We start from the raw sequence: 22,198 nt of genomic DNA on the forward strand, positions 1-22,198 counted from the left end.
GTGCCCGACAGGGTATACGATAGTCTGATGTAATTTTTAAGTATGACATCAAATTTAACAAACCTCCCAAGACAGGCAAACAATAAAAATGCAATAAGGAAATGCACAGCAATGTGTATCCCATCAGGCGCACAACGTGATTTACGAAAGTTGGGTGTGTATCCGCACGGGTACTCTATGGTAGTTGCGAAAGATTGTGTATACCCGATGAGGTGGTTGAAATGGACGTGTTAATACATGTGTTAATAATATTTGAAATCCTTTCTTTGTGGAATACAACCTCTGCTTTGCTCCCCCTTATTATTATTATTAATGGTATATTATGATTTCTAAGTGTTACTTAACATTTGACAATGAGATATAGATAAAATGAAAAGTGCAAAAAGATTTTTCATTAAAAATATAGTATTTTAGTGTTTGCACAAAGTGTTTTATTACTTATTCTGAGCTTAACATGTAAATTTTGTGAAAATTGTATTTTCAATTCAAGTTTTTTCAGAGTATTTTGTTGCAAAATGTTTGGTAGTAAAATTTGATACAAGTACACATTTTGGCTCTGTAACTTTTAACTCATAGTACAAATTTTAAAGCACTATTTTCTAGGCAAGTTTTTGTGTGATATTTATAGTGGCTTTTGGGGACTAGAAGTTGTAAGCATTCAATTAAAATCATAGGAGAGCGTGAAACCTTTTATTTTTTCAGTAATGATAAAATTTATTGTATGTACTTGTAATAAAATGTAAATTCTGAGCACAATTATAACCAGTGATAATGGGTTTAGTATGTTTTATTAGTATAATACATACCGTTATCTTCAATTAATTGTCAGTATTGTCAATAAGCTGTGTCTAATCTGTAATAATGTAATCACCTGGTTGGTGCACTTACAAACGACACTCTCCTCTCGTTGAGATCTTCAACTTTTATTGTACTGTCAAGTGGTCTGTTATTTTCATTCAGACATTTTATCGCTCTAAAATACTTCAATAATGGGTGTTATGACATAATTTTTTTGATAAATCTCTTTTTTTGTTGATCCAACTGCCCACTTGTAAAGATTTTTTATCAAGATATTTATTTTATAATACTTAAAATTTACTTTTTTTCTATATTTCAATTCATTGAGGCATAACAAATTAAAAGCACCAACTCTTCTTGGTTGTTGAGAAAAGTTTTGTCACATTTTAAGTTGAACACAGATATAACTGACAAATTCAGTGTCATTTTGAATGTAAGTTTTGAATTAGAGTTGAGTATGATATCTGTAAGAAGTATCTTCACATATTTCGAGTTTATAATTGAATCATTCAGAATGATGATTCAAAGACAAACATTCTTTCTACAACACTATTTGACATTCTGCAGTCAGTTATTTGACTGTTTCCTATGGTGATGTTAATCTCTCCCACATTGTTGCAGTGTTGCATTGCATTAGATCTTTAATATTTGTAATATAACATATTTAATATTAATTGAATATACGAGGGTCATAAGTAACTTTAACAAATAAAACATTACCTGTAACTTTTATAGATTTTTTATTGTATATATTTGAAAGAACAGCTCTTAAACTATTTTTTAGAATATATAACATTTACACTTAAGCACTTGTTCTAGGTGCAAGCTTGTCAATACTAATTGAATAAAATTCAGCTGCCTATGCATGAAACCGATTATGGCAGTGTTCTCAACTATGAAATGTATTCTTACTCCATTGATTCATTCTACATTGACTTCAAAAAATTCATGTTTCATCACCTGTGAATATGTGTTTAAAACATTTTACCACCTTCAGGGAACCGGATAAGAAATTTTAGAGCTGGTCCTATTCTCTTTGTTTTGAGTTAAATAATCCCATTTCTGATTCTGAAGAGTTTGGGTACTCACCCATCAGGCACAAAATTTACGATATTGAAGTTCCTCAGTCAAAATTTCATACACTAGATCTGTGATAGTGAACCTTCTATTTTCATTAACGTTATGATTGATTTTTGATGAGGTCATCAGTAACTGCAGGCAATCTGTCACTTTGCTTTTCATTGTGATCATCAGTTGCTCCTCACGAAACAACTGGCATCATTTTTAATTACAGTATAGTTCATGATATTTTCTCCAAACATAATTTATGATAAATTTCCACCAGTTGAAATTAGTTTACCAAAGGAAATCTAATGACCGTTAACAACAAATTTGATTATTGCCAGTGGTACTCATGTGTACTTTTAACATATATGTGTAAAAGAAACTCGCACATGCATGCTGGATTATGTAATCAGTAGTGAGTTCAAACTTATCTTTTCTCTGTTACTATAGAAAAACTTCATAAAGTTGGATTCAGGTGAAGTTGAAATGTAATTTTTTCAGCAGCCAATAGCTTTCATACTACACTATACATGGCCTTCATGCTTGGCTAACTATTCTAAGCTAAACTAGTTGAACTGCAGACAGCAACAAATTTTGTTGTATGAAACAAAGAATGAGAGCATTGAGGATGGGAATGGCATATCCTGTGTTGTGCAGTTTGCACCAGTTTAAAAAAAAAAAGTTATTTTTTCTAACACATGCCATACAATATTAACTGTTATATATAACAATCCTAATAATCATACACTAGTTAAATTCCTTTATTTATGAGTTATTTTAAAAAATCTACACTAATGAACACTGAATGAGTTTATTTTGTTTTTCAGCATGTAGGAATATTAGTTGTCAGTGGTTCCTGGCCCGCCAATCACAAATACTCAATCTGCTATTACTCATGGCTCTCATTTTATATTTTGAGTGTGTTACAGGCTTTTGGTGTACAAACACTGAGTGGTACTGGTGCATTGAGAGTTGCAGCAGAGTTCCTGGCCCGCCAATCACAAATACTCAATCTTCTATTACTCATGGCTCTCATTTTATATTTTGAGTGTGTTACAGGCTTTTGGTGTACAAACACTGAGTGGTACTGGTGCATTGAGAGTTGCAGCAGAGTTCCTGGCCCGCCAATCACAAATACTCAATCTTCTATTACTCATGGCTCTCATTTTATATTTTGAGTGTGTTACAGGCTTTTGGTGTACAAACACTGAGTGGTACTGGTGCATTGAGAGTTGCAGCAGAGTTCCTGGCCCGCCATCTCAAATACTCGGTCTTCTATTACTCACGGCCCTCATGGGGTTAGTACATGTCAGTCATTGTATTAGTCATACTCCTGGGTGTTATGTGTATTTGCAGTATTATTTAAATACTTTTCAACTCATTGTACATTAGATCTAAAGAATTAAACTAGCAAATTGAATTTTGTTCTTACATTTTTATTGCATAAATTTTGTCTTCATTTATTTTTCAGATGTCCGTAAAAATGGACATTGGTACTGAAAGGGTTAAGCAAAAAACTTAGATACTCCATATTTTATAATATTAGTTACTATTATTCTCAATATTTCCATCTCATTAGAAATGATTCAAGAGCCTTTTTCAAAATTCTCGTATTGGCTGTGGAACTTATTACATTGCACGTACTTGATATTAAAGAAATTTATCTTCAGACAAATCACAAAGAGGAGTTCGTAAAATTAGATGTTTGGCAACCATTATGATTCCTTTTATTTAATTTTATAGCCCAAAATGTTAACCCAATTATCTGCTTGAATATGCGACAATCTCTTATTTCCTAACTGATAAGTCAGCATAGTAAGACATGATTGCTATTGATACTTTTATATATTACAGAAAATAAAAATGTCTAGTTCCAGAGGAGCATCTGCCCCTTCTTCTTCTTCCCATATACTCTTGTAATATTCTTGTGGACCTAACGTAACTCAGTACATTAATAGCAAAGTAATTTAATGGCATCTAAATTTATGTTTTATGTTTATTAAATTTTCTGTTTTAAGTTTTTTTAACCAAAATGTTTAATTGTTAGAGAACCATGGGCTCGTGTTCTACAACGGAGGTTTCACGGATGGCAGGGATTATCGCTATTGGGACGAGAAGAACCGTACAATTGACTGGGCCGGGATGAAGGAGGATCTTCAGAATGCTCCAGAAAACTCAGTGATAATCCTGCATGCTTGCGCACACAACCCCACTGGGTGTGACCCAACAGAGGAGCAATGGGCAGCTATTGCAGATATCGTTCAGGTACCATGAATGTTTGTCATTTACTAATGTTATTATTCTAAATAGATTTTGTGAATAATAACACAAGCAAAACAAACTAAAAAACTACTTAATTTTTAAGTATTGTTAATTTACTTTTAACAATTTTTAAATCAATTTCTGATCAATCAAAAGTTGGTAGTTTGACATATTTACATGAAATTCCGATCCAACACAAATAAATTGTATTAAATATTAGCATATTTCAATCAAGTCTTTATAAAAATCTGTATGTAAATAACCAAAATAACTTAAATTTTTGGTTTTAAAATAATATTTAACTTGAAGTTCATATATCCAGTTCAGACACTATAAAGCTATTGACTTTGAAATGACTCTAACATGCGGTCTATAATGTGTAGTTCTCCTGGCCAATAATATTGGCCTTTTATAAATATTTTATATGTTATATTTTATAAATTTAATATTTTAATATTTTTATTATTGTAATAATGTTTCTACTGACATTTTATGCATAAGTGTTTGATATGACATGTATATGTCAAAACTGGTATCATTTTAGTCTTTTCTATGAGTGATCGACGAACCTTATTGATTGAGGTAACTTAAATCTTAATTATACCTTCTTACACAACACAAATGTACTGTAAATGCACATAAATACTTTTTAGATAAATTATAGCATTCTTGAGCGAATGATACAGTTTATATTTTCAGGAACGCAAACTATTCCCTCTGTTTGATTCAGCCTACCAAGGTTTTGCATCAGGAGATTTGGAGAAGGATTCCTATGCTGTGCGCTACTTTGTGTCTCGTGGCTTTGAGCTTTTGTGCTGTCAATCATTTGCCAAGAATTTTGGACTCTACAGTAAGTTATCATAGTTCATCTAATTACCACTGAGTCAAAACATTGTTAACACCTTTTTGGAATATTTTTGCCTCATTTTGGAGAACTATTTTCAGCTAAGATACTAAACCTTTCAATAAAACGTGTCTGCTTATACAGTTGAGTCAAAGAGGTTGAGCTGTAACATGGTTGGCAGAGATCAGTATGGCTTTCTTTTTACAGTATTACGGCTGTCAACTTTTTAATAATTTTATGGTGCCAATTTTTTTGAAGCAATTATGTTAAACATTAGATATTAGAACAAAATATAAAAAGCTTTTTAGAAGCTACTATGAACAAACTTGTGGGATGACAATAGGATGACTTATACATTCTCACATGTATAAGTACACTTTATGTATGGAAAACTTGCACAGAGAGTATTGTACTGGGATGATAGCAGATGTCAAAGTTATAGTTTGCTATATAGTTGATGTATGGATAGTTTGGAAAAATGGCAAAGATAACTTAGATGAATACTGAAAACACTCCATACATCCTAATACCAAGTTGGAAAACAATTAGTGTTGTGCCATTTTTGTATTGTAATAACAAGGAAATTAGACAGGATTATAGAAATTCAGTATAAGGAAAACCAACATACAGTAATAGATACCTGAACAATCCTGCTCAGATGTTTGGTATATTGAATACATTAATTAATTGTTCAATCAATATATTAGATTTGGATAAGGAATGCAGATAACAGGACTTTATACGAGAATAGGTACATTAATACAGATTAATAAAGCCTTTGAAAATAAACTATGAAAGTTTGAGATACAGTAATTAGAACCAAAGCAAAGTGATATTAAAGCCACTAAAATACTCTATTCCACCAGTACACATGAGGTTAACAAAATGTCTTGTGGTTGTATCTTAGTCTACATTGAGGAGATAAAATGTTTAATTTCTACACAAGTCCTCATTAAGTCCATAAAATGTCAGAATTAACTAACGCCATTTTCATTAACTGGACAACACGAAAAACTTAACTGTTAACTGAGTGAAAAAGTCACGACACCAAGAATCGTTTATGGTAACGAGAATGTGTGTAAGCTGCCCCAGACATCAGTTAGTCCGAGGTTGGCTCCATCTTGTGTAATGAAGTTGAACGTAGTTAAACTGACCCTTACATTAAAAGCTTATACTAGTGGCAATGTGTGTAAGCTGCCCCAGACATCAGTTAGTCCGAGGTTGGCTCCATCTTGTGTAATGAAGTTGAACGTAGTTAAACTGACCCTTACAATAAAAGCTTATACTAGTGGCAATGTGTGTAAGCTGCCCCAGACATCAGTTAGTCCAAGGTTGGCTTCATCTTGTGTAATGAAGTTGAACGTAGTTAAACTGACCCTTACAATAAAAGCTTATACTAGTGGCAATGTGTGTAAGCTGCCCCAGACATCAGTTAGTCCAAGGTTGGCTCCATCTTGTGTAATGAAGTTGAACGTAGTTAAACTGACCCTTACAATAAAAGCTTATACTAGTGGCAATGTGTGTAAGCTGCCCCAGACATCAGTTAGTCCAAGGTTGGCTCCATCTTGTGTAATGAAGTTGAACGTAGTTAAACTGACCCTTACAATAAAAGCTTATACTAGTGGCAATGTGTGTAAGCTGCCCCAGACATCAGTTAGTCCGAGGTTGGCTCCATCTTGTGTAATGAAGTTGAACGTAGTTAAACTGACCCTTACAATAAAAGCTTATACTAGTGGCAATGTGTGTAAGCTGCCCCAGACATCAGTTAGTCCAAGGTTGGCTCCATCTTGTGTAATGAAGTTGAACGTAGTTAAACTGACCCTTACAATAAAAGCTTATACTAGTGGCAATGTGTGTAAGCTGCCCCAGACATCAGTTAGTCCGAGGTTGGCTCCATCTTGTGTAATGAAGTTGAACGTAGTTAAACTGACCCTTACAATAAAAGCTTATACTAGTGGCAATGTGTGTAAGCTGCCCCAGACATCAGTTAGTCCGAGGTTGGCTCCATCTTGTGTAATGAAGTTGAACGTAGTTAAACTGACCCTTACAATAAAAGCTTATACTAGTGGCAATGTGTGTAAGCTGCCCCAGACATCAGTTAGTCCGAGGTTGGCTCCATCTTGTGTAATGAAGTTGAACGTAGTTAAACTGACCCTTACAATAAAAGCTTATACTAGTGGCAATGTGTGTAAGCTGCCCCAGACATCAGTTAGTCCGAGGTTGGCTCCATCTTGTGTAATGAAGTTGAACGTAGTTAAACTGACTATTACATTAAACGCTCGTAATAGTGGCAATGTGTGTTTGTAAGCAGCTGCTCCTGACCTAATTTAGTCCGAGGTTGGCCTCATTTTGTATAGTGAAATTATCCTTATTTTTTCAGATGGTACAATGTCATAATGCTGTTGACACAATTCAAATCTTGAGATATTTTGGGTTCTGTGTGAAGTGCCATCTGCAGCCAACAGATTTAAAATTGAAAATGCCAATAAATGGATATGTGTTACTGGGAGTTTCGGATTTATTACTAAGGGTCATTTGCCATTGTCTTATGTTGAAAATAAAATAAAAATTGAACAGTACAATATGAGAATTTGTATTGTCTACAAGAATTTGTTTGAACAAATTATATATATATTTTTTATAATTTATATATATATATATATATATATATATATATATATATATATATATAAACTTCAAGAAATGTATCATTGTTGTTAAATAGTTTATACTTATGTAATTTTAATATTTTAAAGATCTAATAAAAACATGTTTTATCTAAACTGATTTGTGTGTTTCAGATGAAAGAATAGGTAATTTAACATTTGTTGTACATGACCAGAAGGTAGTGGCTCCAATGAAATCTCAGGTGACTCTGATTGTGCGGGGGATGTACTCCAACCCTCCAAGTCATGGGGCTAGAATAGTGGCCGGTGTCCTCAATGATCCAGAACTCTTTGAAGAATGGTCTGTCAATATTACAATACTATAAAAGCTACAATACTATAAAATTTCTGTAAATTCAGTATATAAAACCTTCAAACATTTTATAGTGTATTAAGGTATAAAAAGGCAATTTTTAAGATATATGTTTCAATGATCTTGATAATTTTTGTATGAAGTGGCTGCAAAATCTAATTTTATTTCCTTTTAACCTACTATAAAATAAAAAATACAAATACATTTCAAAAAGTTTGTATAAGTTAATACGTTTCATCAAAATTATAGATAATATTTATTTTATCTATTATAATATCATAAGACAATTTGGAGTAACAAAAAGGGAAAAAACAAAGGTTTTGATTTAAGAAGAATGCAATTTTTTATTTTTAGTACTCAAGAACTTATCCTAAACAGTTCGTAAAATTTGGACCTTGTTTAGAGTTAAAACAAATATTTTTATTTAACCCATTGCGGATCGTGAAAACGGCGCGCGCGCGGGCCTTAGAGTACGAATTAATCCGTATTGCAACGCAGCACCCGCAGTGTTTGCACGCCTACCTGCCTGCTTAGCGCGCTCGCTAATTATACATGTTTTGTTTGTTTATGTTGTTATTTATGTTATATAAACATTATACAGATCATATTAGACAAGTATATTATACTAGAAGTATATTCATAAATATCCTCGGAAGCACTACTTTGAGCGTTTTTATTGATATTGAAATGATGTTGAAATAGAGTTTCCACATCCGGTGGTGTCCCAGGAACAATGTCTGAAATAGTCTGAACATCTGAATCATGGTCACTAGCCCGCTCGTCACTGTCAACATTAGTATCCGCGTAATTATGAAAACGTGGACAAATACGCGTGATAGAACCGTCTCCATCCTCAATAACACTATCGATATCACTTTCATCACTTCCACTTTCTAATAATAGTCTATCTAATTCAGATGATCGTAAATTGTCACCCATTTTATTTACGTACACGCACACGAGGCAAAGGAAAATAGAACGCCACGACTGTACGCCTCAGACAAACAATTTGTCGCAAATAATAACGTTATTGACCGATAACGAGGGGAGTATTTGTGGACGAGTATCAGAGATAAGATAGGAAGCCAGTCCAGGAAAACTGACTATAAATATCTCCGAGGCTTATAACAGCGATAAGCGTTCAAAACAAATGAGTCATCCGTACCACGTCATCCGCGTGAGGGTCACGTCATTGTGCTTTTGGTCCACGCCTCGCTCCGCGTCACCCTCACGTCGTTGATCCGCAATGGGTTAACATTTGAGAATAACTGCATCAGACCAACATTTGCAACAGTTCTTGAATCATAAATGAGTGATTAAAAATGATCAAGAAAGAAAGTGATTAAGAATAATGTTTACTGGGTTGTTGATGAGACAAGTGGGTTCTCTGAGGCTAGTGGGTACTCCAAGGATAATGAGATAGTGCTGCTGATAAGGCTAATGAGGACTCTCAGGATGTGACATAGGGTTGTTGATGAGGCTAGTGGGTACTCCAAGGACAATGAGATAGGGTTGCTGATGAGGCTAATCACTCTGAGGATGTGACTTTGTTTGAATTTTTTCTATATATTAAGCTGATAAATTTGATTTTAAATCATTACATAGTATGTATATATTTTTGTTAATTTTTAAGCATTTATTTTAATTTAAAATTTGTTATTAGTTAAGATCATTCAATGTACATAAATCTGTATATTATGTGAGGTTGAGTGGTAGAGAGGGCTAAATAGCCCTAACTCCGCCTCTTAAATAAAGGCATATTTCATATTTCACATAGGGTTGTTAATGAAGCTAGTCGGTACCCTTGAGGCTAGTGGATACTCAAAGGATAATGAGAGAGGGTTGCTGAGGAGGGCTACTGAGGACTCTTGAGGATGGGGACATATCATTCATAAATATAAATATTTATGCTTCGTCAAATAGATTTTTAATGAATTGTTGTAATTAAATTGAAGTAAACTACAAATGTAAATCAAATTTGTATAGTTTTGTCAATTTTATAATTATATTTATAGGAAAGGTTGTATCAAGACTATGTCTGGTCGAATTCTGGAAATGAGGCAAGCTCTGAGGGATAGGCTGGAAAAACTTGGAACTCCTGGCACTTGGGAACACATCACCAGACAGATTGGAATGTTCTCTTATACTGGACTCAACCGTAAGTTTTTTTTTTAATGATCGCTGATTTGTACTTGTGCATCGCTCAGCTTCATTCCTGTAACAGAATGAATTTAAAACGTTAAAGCCTAGTTTAAGATAAGGATGTAACAATCCTGCACAAAACTTTGTTATGTACTTGTATTTTGTATTTGTATTATTGCTAAATATAATCAATATTATGAAAATTGCTGTTGATAAAAGGTACTATGATGCTAACAATAATGGCAACTATTTATAAATATAGTGTTCGTATTGTATTGCTAAATGTGAGGATTTTTATGAATTAAACCTTTTTTCATAAAAAGTTAATCTTTTCACCATTTATATTAACAGGATTGTTACAAATTTACATTTCACCAAGTTACAAAATGTTAATAGTAAATTATTTGTTACTTTATTGTTAAGAGCCGCCTGCAGTAAAACAACTTTGAGTTTTTACCTCTGAAAAAGATTTTAAACTTCAAACACTTTTACACCCTTATTTTAAGGTCATACAATTTTACATGTATAAATATCATTATACATTTTCTACTGGGTGTCCCAGAAAGGAATGCACTTTTATTTTGGGGAAAGCCGAATGTCCAAGAGAGATAAGGAGCTTATCAGGGCTTTGTAGCCATGCCTGCGGAAAATCATTTGCCATGGATCGCTTTACCGGTGAGCAGCGTGCTTTCTGTGTACGCGAGTATTACCATACGCTTTCTTATGTGACAGTTCGACGACACTTCCGCGCTCAATACAGACTTCATGATCTCAACCAAACGCCATCAGTGAACATAATTAAATGCTGGGTGCGCAAATTTGAAGCTACAGAATCAACTATGAACCCTCGTCCCATCGGTCGCCATAGAGAAGTGCGTTCTGAACAAAATATCGAGCGTGTCCGAGATGCTGTGGAGGATAATCCACATCGATCAGTAAGAAAACACGCTGCTGCTTTGAATATACCCCGAACCAGTATTCAACGCATTTTGAAACAAGATTTGAAGTTACACCCGTACAAAATCCAGTTAGTACAGGCATTGAAAGAGACTGACTACCCGCTTCGGCTTAACTACGCAAACGAGATGCTTCGTAGTTTTAGAAATTTCAATAACATAATCTTCAGTGATGAAGCACATTTCCATGTCGATGGATATGTGAATAAGCAAAACTGCCGTTATTGGTCTGCAGAAAATCCAAGGGAGAAACACCAACGCTGTTTACATTCCCCGAAGGTTACTGTCTGGGCGGGAATGACTCAAACAGGCATCATTGGGCCGTATTTCTTTGAGGATAACCAAGGGAACACTGTGACAGTAAATTCCCAGCGATACATAACAATGATTAATGATCATTTACAGCCGTTCTTGCAGACGTTACCTCGGGCTAACAGGCAAAGATTGTGGTTTCAACAGGACGGAGCTACGTGTCATACAGCAGGAAACTCCATGACTGCAATAAGGCAGCTGTTTCGTGGGAAAGTCATTTCCAGATTTGGTGACATCAACTTTCCTCCGAGAAGCCCAGACCTAACTCCACTGGACATTTTTTTTGTGGGGGTATCTAAAAAGTCGGGTGTACAACAAAGCTCCTGCTACCCTCGATCATCTGAAGCAAAATATTCGTGAGGAAATTGTAGACATCCCACCAGAACTCTGCCGTCGAGTTTTCGCAGATGTAAGGTTTCGTTTGGCGGAGTGCCGGCGCCGGAGGGGTCTACATCTGGATGATGTAATCTTTCACAAGTAATTTCCCTGAAGTGTAAAAACAGGTAATCCTGGGATAATTGCTGTAAATAAAGCCATTTTTCTGTTTTTTTCTTTTTAAAAGTGCATTCCTTTCTGGGACACCCAGTATAAAATCTCTTGTTTTCAGTTATTACAGTTTGAAAATTTTGCATGGATGCCGTTTTTAAATCTGAGATGATATTTTTCTGAATCTTATTTTATTAGGTTAAAAGTTTGGCATAGTTTGAATTTTATACCTTTAACCCATTAAATCCCAAGCACTTAGTGTTGATATTTTTGTACTGTTCCACCAAACAATAAACTTATAGGCTGATTTTAATTTTATGTATGTAGGGGGAAAGTAGGCTATAACATATGTTTATTTGAGTGTTAAAATCTGTAGAAATTTTTAAATACAAAATTGTAATTTTATGAACTGAATTTATTTATATGCATCTTTTTTATTGTTCCCTATGTAAGTAGAAATAAATATACCAAGTTTATCAAAAGTAAGTTTATGTATAACTGAGTTTTAATTTTTTTATATATTCGTAAAAAAATGTTAAAAATCTGGACACATATATAATTTGACTCTTATATTTGGCAAATAGCTTTCCTGCTGCAACAAATCAAGATAGATAATCCCTTATATTTGATTTATTCAGTATAAAATAAGATTAATGCCATATGTCATTAGTAAGAGAATAATAAATATGCAAAAGCCATTCCCTTTACATTTTTTGGGAGTGCCTGCAGACCGACCTCATCGGTCTTTGGCACTTCTCGGAAGTACTGATGGGCAGACCTCATTAGCTCTTGGCATTCAAAGTATTAATAAATTTAAATATATAATTATTTTTCTTAAAAAAAAAAAAAACTCAGACAGAACGTAAACCAAGATACTAACCAAGATAGTATTATACTTTATGTGAAATGTTGTATTTCCTTTGATCTAAAATTTAAATGATTAAGTTTGGTAGAGTAATTTATGGATACCATACACTTTTATTTCATATTAAAAATTAACATATGTCACTGTGGTGAATAAGTAATACATAGTAGGCCAACTCCTCCCACATTACTGGGGAAGCAACTTGCCCCCAAAATCTTACCTACAATACGAAAGGGAACTGTGCTAATAAGGTTGTACCATTTTAATAAAGTATGTAAATTGATTACAGAGAGGCAAGTAGAACATCTGGTGAATCATTACCACATCTACCTCCTCAAGTCTGGCCGTATCAACATGTGTGGGTTGACCACCAAGAATATTGACTATGTGGCTCAGTCTATCCATGAGACCGTTCTCCAGTTTCCCCAGTAACTAGTTGAAGGAAGCAATAGAGTGTAAAATAAAATAGAAAATACTGTTTGAAGTTTGAGGATAAATTTAATACATTTCATTTAATTTAAAATTTGTTAAGAAATTATAATAGTGTCGTATTTATATAGCCCTGGTTTTTTTGTAGGTATTTATTCTCTTTTATGTACTTTACATTATTATATAAACCAAACACACACACACACACACACACACACACGTGTGTGTGTGTGGTTTCCTTAAAATGATAATAAATGTTACATTTAATAATTTATGTTATATTTATTAGGCAATCTATAATATGTTTACATTATTGAAAATTGTGATAGATTTTAAAAATAATTTGGTTGTGATTGTTTCATATTTTGTGAGAACATATCAATAGTTGCACGGTGGCTGAGTATTTGACAGTATTGACTTGAGTTATATCTAAAGGCCTGATTCTCTATCAGCCAATGTACAGCAGCGGAGCAGGTGGCATAAAAAGCATAAAATTTTGTGGGAAAATAAAATACATTACAAAACTTCCCTATTAGGCTATTTTTGTTTTCCACATTTCAGAGCGTAATATAAATAGTTTTGTTGGGCTGGTTTCTCTACTCCTTATCTGCTAACCATAACAGCTTTAACCATTATAGTGAGGGTCAATGTCTCTGAACAATTTGTTCTTTTGTACAACAATCTTTACTTCATTCTCAGACCTGTAGTTGTAATAACATCATAATTTTGTAAAAGGAGCCTTCAACCTCAGCTAAGTGCTGAGTGTGTTCACAGGTAAATCAGTATGTTGAAACCCCTTTACAACAAAGATTCGTGCGAACCTGACAAAGACTTGAGTTGATGCCATTTTGTTAGGTCTCAGCTCCACTGTGCAATGATCAGTGTTACAAGGATTAAATTTTAGCTGACAAAAATTTTCATATTTTCTAAATTTATCTAAGTTTAGGTATAATTAATTGTTGTATTATTTAAATAAAAGTATTAAAAAGTATTATTTTTAATCAAAGGTGAGAAAAAGTTCTTCAAATATATCTTAAGGCATCAGAAATCTGGTGAAATGTTAATGATTAATTTGATCCTAAAGTCTGTCTAATTCCAGCAGATGATACAGGGTAAAAACACTGGAAATTCAGTTTTATTTTGAATAAGTAATGAAGATAAAGGCAAGATTGAGTTGGCAAGAAGTGCAATAATAATTTTGTGTTTTATTTATTAATTTAGCATAGACAATAGCACCAATAAATTAAAATGCTGTCTAATAGAAGAAGGAGGATTGCAAAAAACATTTCAGTCAAACCCTTAAAAAGATAATAAACAGATATTTAAAAATGAGGAACTTATGATTAATAATAACCATTAAATCTAGAAGATTGCAAATTTATCATATTTCACGGATATTATTCTCTTTTACTATACTCTCGAGTTTATTGTAGTTTTACAAATAATGTCTACTATTGACAGCTTATATTGCCTATGCCAAACTAATATGGTTGTAATTACCAAAATGAATATCTTTGTTAAGTTATATTAATTTCTTTCATATTTGGCTCTTTTAAGCTGGAGATAATTGTGTCGAGGATTAATAAAGAAGTGAGGTACTAAGTTATAGTTTAATTAAAATTCAAAGTAACTTATTTGGATGAAGATTGCCAACTGTACTTTTATTTTAGCTAAGTAATCATTTAAACAATGTATTTTATACCATTTAAAGAGGTATTTATTTTAAAACTTAATTATTTAGCATAAATTTATTGTTAGCAATATTAAACTCTATTATTTTTTAACTATTTGAAAATTAATGATTTTGTGCAACCATAAGTGTTATTATGACATTTTTCTCATGCAAATTTTTGTTTACTTTTTAAATAATACAATAATGTGTGATCATCAGTAAAACTTTATAAAAGAATAAAAAAATACATATATCATTTTTTTATTTGATGAAATAGAAGTAGATTAAGAGAAAAGTTATTTTCTTCATTCATGCTTGTGTTTAAATTAAGGGGGGGATTTCAAGCTGTATTAATAATTTTAACTTAGGGGTAAAAATAATTTAATAGATATTAAATTATATTATATTTTTCATCAAACTACACACAAAAAATAGACAAAATGCTATAAATTCCAAAATGTTTGTACATGTTTAAGTGTACTAAAAAAATCAGTCACAAGTTTTTATCCTCTTTGTTGTAAGAATTTTTATTTTCTTGTAACCAGTACTAAGATGAGTTCTTCACTATGCATTTAGTTCAGCATTTCTTGTCTTCTTTTATGCATTTTTGCACTCTTTTGTAGTATACTTTATGTTCTATTCTATGAGTATGTATTTTACCTCTAGTTGCACTGGTAAAAGAAGGTTGTTAATTGTTATATCTTTGTGTATTTGTGCAGTATGAATAAAATATTGTTGATAACTCATCTAAAAGTTTCTGGTACTTTATTGAATTATGGAGTTCAGCTTAGTCTGGCATAAACACAATCCTGCACCCAAAATGAACATTTTCTGTAATTGTTATGAAGTACACTAATTGATTATACTTGATATTTAGTTGAATATATTAATTATTGAATGAGCCTTTATCTCCTGTGTTTGACAATGAAAAATCACATGTACTGCTAGATCTTGAGAAAGTGAACAGTAAAAGCTAAAGATTAATTTGTACTAAAAAATGGAAATTGTTAGAACTTAGTATTGTTTTGTTACATATTTATTCATATTATTTATATATTTGTTGTTATTATAATTAATTGTTTGTGATGTATTGTTTAGATGTGTTGTATTAATAAACGTTGAAGTTCATTGTTAGCTATACAGTATACTGTAATACTAGTGTTATTTGGTTGGTAGTTATATACAAAGTAAAAATGTTCTCTTAAGTAAATTTAAAACTTTAAATATTTTTTTTCTTTTGTTGCCAATATATTAAAATAGAGATATTGGAAATCATCACTGCAACTTCAAATGTACTGCCTTTTTATGGGATCAATAAGAAATCATTGTTATTCAATAAATTATACTGTAAACCATATGGAGATTCATGTTTCATTCTATAACATTTTTTATTTCAGCACAGTATAACAAAAACTGCATAAAATATTTATACAGATCTATTTACAAATAAAAGTAGTTCAATTTATGTATGTCTGATTTATTCCTTTTATTTATTTTAGTAAATGTTGATAATTTAGAATTTAGGTAGGAATATTTCCTGGTACATTAAAAACTACAAGTACTAATAAGAAAGGTGTCTCATTATAAAATTCTCAATATGGTGTTACTATACTTCAGGTAATAATAAGTTACCTCTTGATGGATACCAACACCATGTAGTTTCTAAAACTTTTCAGCGTTTTAGCATGGGTTATAACCAAAACTGTTCAGCTCAGAATGACCTTTTTGCAGGGTCCATGACCATTTTTTTTTACTTAAAAATGTGTAAATTAATTTTTTTAGTCCATAAACTTGCATTTAAGTAAAAAGTACTTTTACATAAAATTACTGCTGACATAATAAATAAAAATGTTAAAGAAAACAAAAATAAAAAATATTTTTTATGAAACTCATTTAGTTTAAAAATATTAAGTTAGAATTTTTTGAAAAATTTCCATTTATTTTATGCTAGAGACTAAACATATGATAAGATTTTGGTGAATTATGACATGTAGCTTTTATTCTAGACTGATTCTCTAGTTCTGATTTCTTTACACATTTACAAATTTTCAAATCTAATAAAACGTGAGTTTTTTCTAAATTGCATTTTTTTCTCAAAGAGTGTCTTTATATTTTTAGTTAAGTAATAATAAATAAAAATGTTCATCATTTCAAATCTATTATGAAAAAGTTCCACAAACTAATTGCCACAGAAATTATGGTTAAAAATAATTAGAGACTAAATTTCAATTTAATATTAACAGTGTGGTTACCTGATATAATTTCCCAAGCCTAAAACAAATATTTTACTCTGTCTAGTTAAATTATAACTTTTGGAAAATCTTCTGGTTAGGCTCAGAATAAAAAAGTCATTGTCACACAAACACATTATTTAATAATGTGTTGTTTGTACTATCTCAATTTTATTGTGTTGTTTGTACTATCTAAATTTTCTTGTATCACAGAAATTATTGATGTCACAACTACTACACTTTATAGGAATGTTCTAGACATAGTTATATATAGTTAAAAATTATTTTAAAACTATATTGAATACTTAAATTAGGTTTTAACATAAACACAGTGATTGTAGTTAAATTTTTCTCTTAGTCAAGACTCAAGGACATTCTTTAAGATTTATGTTAAGGAGGACAGAAATTGTGAGAAGTAGTTAATACAAAGAAAATATTAATTACTCAGATATAATTTTTTATTGACTGGTCGGGTCAAAATACTGCACAACCGTACAACTGAATAAAATAAAACTTACAGACACATGGTGATACAATTGATAAAATATTTAAATTAGCATAAACAACCAAAATAAACAAATTTTGAGATTGATGAGGTAGGGTATTTTCTATGCTGACATGAAACTGCAAGACAGTTTATGATAAACCCACATCATCCTACTGGTACATATTATATAAGACACCTCATGGTAAATTAACTGTCTTTATTAATGAGAGTCTCAATACTCTATAGGCAAATGTGAGTCACTAAAATAATTTTTCTAACATGTCTTAAATACAATATGTACACGTTAAAAGATTGAGGAGTATTCCTTGATTTCAGTTCAACCATATAAATAATGGTGACAGGTGGTTTCACAGATATTTTTTTCACCAGCAACTATATTGACCTCTTCAATGCCTTGTTAAAGTCAACCTAATAGTAAGAGTGTCGGATATGTACATTATACTGACATCCAAGTCCTAATACCTTGTTAGAACTGTCATTCAAAGCAAGTGCATACCACATCAAGCCAAAAGGCAGTTTTCTAATTTTTAGTACTGGTGAGAATTGAAAGTGGCGTGAACTAGGCAGAATTTTTTTACAAATATACCCACAATAATGGTAAGTTTAATAAAATACAAATTTTATTATTACAATGACGAAACAAACAATTTATTTAGCTGTATAATGTATGGAAACATTTTGTTGTATATAAAATTTAATATCAAAATTATATAGTGTTTATTTAAAGTTTTCACTATAATTTAAACATATTTCATTGCATCCTGCTTCAATTCTAAATAAAAATGTTAATGCACATATGTTCTCTTTAAATGTTGTAATATTTCTATTCTGATGTCAGCGAAGTAGGCAATACCAGGGTATGAGGGTGCGTCGCTTGGCTCCAATGTCCCGCAAGTCTGTAATACACAACAAGTCTCCGGCAGTCTGGCAACATTTCCTGAAAGACCTCTGCAACAACCTATCCCTTCATGGTCTGCCCCACATAGCCCGCCAGGATAGATTCCTTTGTGAGAGGTATGAGCTATGGATGCTCAATTTTCAATAGTTTATTGTGGTTACTGGAAAACTTATCAATCTTTTTAAGAATATGTACAATTCCCTGTACTGCTTTATAAATGTATAAGATTTTATACAGTCTGTAGAGTATACACTCTTATGTGGTCCAAAATAATAGTATATAAATAGCTACTTTAAGACAGATATCATCTTTGATGATACTTAAAGTTTTAATAATGCTCTTAAAATGGCATAGACCATCTAAAGTTACTACACAGTTGTGATTAGCTCAGATTTCAACTTCTTCATATATGGCTCCCAGAATCAGTAATTTATTTACACATAACAGTGTACATAATGTAGTAGATAAATTCTGCAATGAACAGGTGACTGCAATATAATTAAAATACATTATTTTAAAAATAGAACAATTTATAAACATAGTCAATAGTCAAAAGTTCTTTATTTACATCAGCATAAAGAAGTGTAATGGCGTCAAAATTTACAATGAATTAAAATCCAGGTCTCTTGCTTTACAATGTACTGTTTACAGAGTCAAAAAATTCTGTCATGGTGTAAAAGGGTCTTTCCATGAGCCAGTCTTGAAGGCTTTTCTTCATCTCATTCCCTCCAAGATTTTTCAGGTTGAGAGGTAGGGTGTTGAAGATTTTTCTTCCCATGTAGGATGGTTTCCTGCTGTACCGTGTAGTATGGTGTCCAGGAAGGAGGTAGTCAGTTGCTCTCCGGGTGTTGTGGGAGTGAGTATCCTTAGCTCTTGGTAACTCCATTTCAACTGTCTGGACAACTACAGAGTAGATGTACAGTGCTATGACAGTCATGAGTTTTAAAGTCTTAAAAGCTTCTCTGCAGCTTTCAAGTGGTCCCAGATCTGCCAGTGTCCTTATTGCCTTTTTTTGGAGGAATAAGATCTTGCTAAGATTATGGGCAGATGTTCCTCCCCATACTGATATACCATACCTTATATGGGATTCAAAAACAGCATGGTAAGTTGTCTTTGCCGCTTGCAGTCCTCCTATCCACTTAATTCTTCTTACTGCGTAGATTCCAGATCCAAGCTTTTTGGTCAAACTGTTAATATGATCAGTCCAGGTAAGATCACCATCAATCACTATGCCTAATAGTTTTGATTGTTTTTCTATTGTGATGTTTTGGACGTTAGGCACTTGATCTTGTCTTCTGCTAAAATTAATTTGGGAGGTCTTTGTTGGGTTAATTGCCAGGTCATTTTTCAGGCAGTACTGCAGAGTTTTGTTTGTTGATGTGACAATGTCTGCATGCAGGCCCAGTGTGGAGTCATTTTTTATAAGAAGGGTTGTATCATCTGCATACATAATAGTTTTTACATTGTCAGTGTTGATATAATGTGAAAAATCATTAGTAAAAAGTACAAACAAAAATGGACCCAATACTGAGCCCTGTGGGACTCCTCTATTCACTGGAGCTGTTTTGGATCTGTAAGTACAGCTTTGTCCATTTGCAGTTTTCTTTACTTCAACAATATGCTTGCGTCCCTCGAGATAGCTAGCCACCCAGTCATTTGCTCTGCCTTGAATTCCTAGTGCGGACAGTTTCTTAAGAATCAGCTCATGCCCCAAGCAGTCAAAAGCCTTACTGTAGTCTAATAGGACTGCTGATACATAATTATTGTCTTCAAGTTGGTCGATGACATATTCAGTAAGGCTTGTGATGGCACTGATTGTAGATTTTCCTCTGAGGAAGCCATGCTGACTTTTTGTTATTAGGTCAAGGTCATAGTGTTCAAGGTGGACCAGCATTCTTGAAAGTGCAATCTTCTCTATGATCTTTGAAAAGGTGGAGATCAGTGAAATTGGGCGATAGTTTTCTGCTTTGGTTGTGGAGCCTTTTTTGTGTTTAGGGTAAATTTTGGAGAGTTTCAAACCAGATGGAAATTGGCCAAGATTAAATGATTTATTTATTATGCTTACAAGTGGGGCTGCTAAATGTGTTGCACAGTGTTTTACTACTTTCGATGGAATTTCATCAACACCACAAGAGAGTTTGAATTTCAGTGACTGAATAACTCTTAGTACTTCACTGGATTCAGTAGGAGTTAGATTTAGTGGTTCACCTTGATATAAGGTGAAGGCATTTCCAGTTAGGGGGAGTATGTTATTGTTTTGAATCTCGTTACGGGATTTTTCAAGTGTTGTGTCTGCAATCTGTGAGAAGTAGAGGTTTAGATGTTCGGCTATAAGATATGGATTGTTTTCTATCTTGCCATCTATTTCTAAACTCGATAAAGAACTGCATGATAGTTTGTTTTGTTTTTCTGAATTGATAATCTCCCAAAGAGCTTTGGGCTTGTTGTTTGATTGAGCTATATGTTCAGCGGCACTGTTGCGTTTAAGGGTTCTAAGTTTAATGTCATACGCTTTCTTTTTTGAAATCATTGTTATCCTGTCGCTTTCATTCCCCGTCATTTCATACTTATAGTGTGCTCTAAGGAAGTCATCTTTCATCATCATAACTTCTTCATCATAGTAGATCTTAAGCTTAGATTTACATTTTGTTCTAGTTCTTTTCTTTGGGCAAGCATGATCCAGTGTTCTAGCCATTATGGTTTGAAATGATTTGAAGGCTTCTTCTGCATCAAGGGCATTGTGAACGGAATCCCAGTTTTCTAATGCAAGTGTAGCTTTCAAGTTTTCAAGGTTTCTCCTACTGTAGATTCTTTTGAATGAGCTTCTATTTTCATGAGTACGTTTTAATCCTAGATGGAAGCTACATGATTGTCCTAAATGGTCAGATATTCCTGTTTCAGTAATTGAAAAGCTTACTTTATCCTCTGATAGGTTTGTACATATACAGTCAATGGATGATCTTGAGTTGTGAGTTATTCGAGTTGCCGGCAGTGGAAGACGTCGGATTCCGTAAGTCAGTAAATCCTCTTCAAACAGTGTGTTGTCAGTATTTTCAGTAAGTCTGTCAAAGTTAACATCACCCATTAAGACTAGGGATTTATTTTCAGCTTGAATGGATGAGAGAACAGAAGAGATGGTGTTCATTGCCAATCTTGCTTGCCCTCCTGGTGGTCGGTAGATTCCAAGCACATATATTGTGTGTGATTTAATAATAAATTTTGCTAATGCAGCTTCACATACAAGTTCTAGACAGTGTTCTGATATGTTAATCTCTTCTGCCTCAATGTTTGCTGTATCTTTGATGTAAATGGCCACTCCACCTAATTTGTGATCTTCCCGACAAAACTTTGTAACCAATGAATAACCATCAAATTTTGTTAGTAACAGGTTGTTAGTATTTAATCCATGTTCAGTTATTATTAAAATGGTTGGGTTATCAGTATTTAAAATGTGGTTAAGCCTATCTACTTTCTTAGATAGTCCTCTTACATTTTGATGGTGCCATTTTCAGGGAAAGTTTGTTGGTGCCATTATATAAAAAGGATAGTCCAGTTTATATTAGGGGGAAAAGAAGTTATTACTACTATAAATTAATAAATGGTAAATTATAGCCAAGATTTCACTGTGAATTTTAATTATAGGATTGCAAGCTCTTGATAATTATTGTTGTTTATAATACTGCAGTACATGAGTTCTACTGTTTTTTATTCTAGATTTGGCAGACTTCTAGTGGTCAGGGTAAAAATATGT

General features: G+C 32.7%; 2 protein-coding genes across 2 annotated transcripts in view; both read left to right on the top strand.

Moving 5' to 3' along the window:
* Positions 1-16,275, top strand: part of LOC124359214 (aspartate aminotransferase, cytoplasmic) — a 32,035-nt gene extending 15,760 nt beyond the window's left edge. The window contains exons 3-8 of the mRNA XM_046811778.1: positions 3,053-3,161; positions 3,911-4,128; positions 4,825-4,975; positions 7,771-7,936; positions 9,964-10,106; positions 12,999-16,275. Coding sequence (XP_046667734.1) covers positions 3,053-3,161; positions 3,911-4,128; positions 4,825-4,975; positions 7,771-7,936; positions 9,964-10,106; positions 12,999-13,141 — 930 coding nt within the window. The 3' untranslated portion in view covers positions 13,142-16,275. The remainder of the gene's footprint in view (positions 1-3,052; positions 3,162-3,910; positions 4,129-4,824; positions 4,976-7,770; positions 7,937-9,963; positions 10,107-12,998) is intronic.
* A 2,049-nt stretch (positions 16,276-18,324) lies between these two features.
* The window catches only part of LOC124360996, a 39,676-nt gene continuing 35,802 nt past the window's right edge, over positions 18,325-22,198 (top strand). Inside the window, exons 1-2 of the mRNA XM_046815034.1 lie at positions 18,325-18,593; positions 21,396-21,461. Coding sequence (XP_046670990.1) covers positions 18,409-18,593; positions 21,396-21,461 — 251 coding nt within the window. The 5' untranslated portion in view covers positions 18,325-18,408. The remainder of the gene's footprint in view (positions 18,594-21,395; positions 21,462-22,198) is intronic.

This window comes from Homalodisca vitripennis, chromosome 4 (assembly GCF_021130785.1).
Source record: "Homalodisca vitripennis isolate AUS2020 chromosome 4, UT_GWSS_2.1, whole genome shotgun sequence".
Taxonomy (NCBI): Eukaryota; Metazoa; Arthropoda; class Insecta; order Hemiptera; family Cicadellidae; genus Homalodisca; species Homalodisca vitripennis.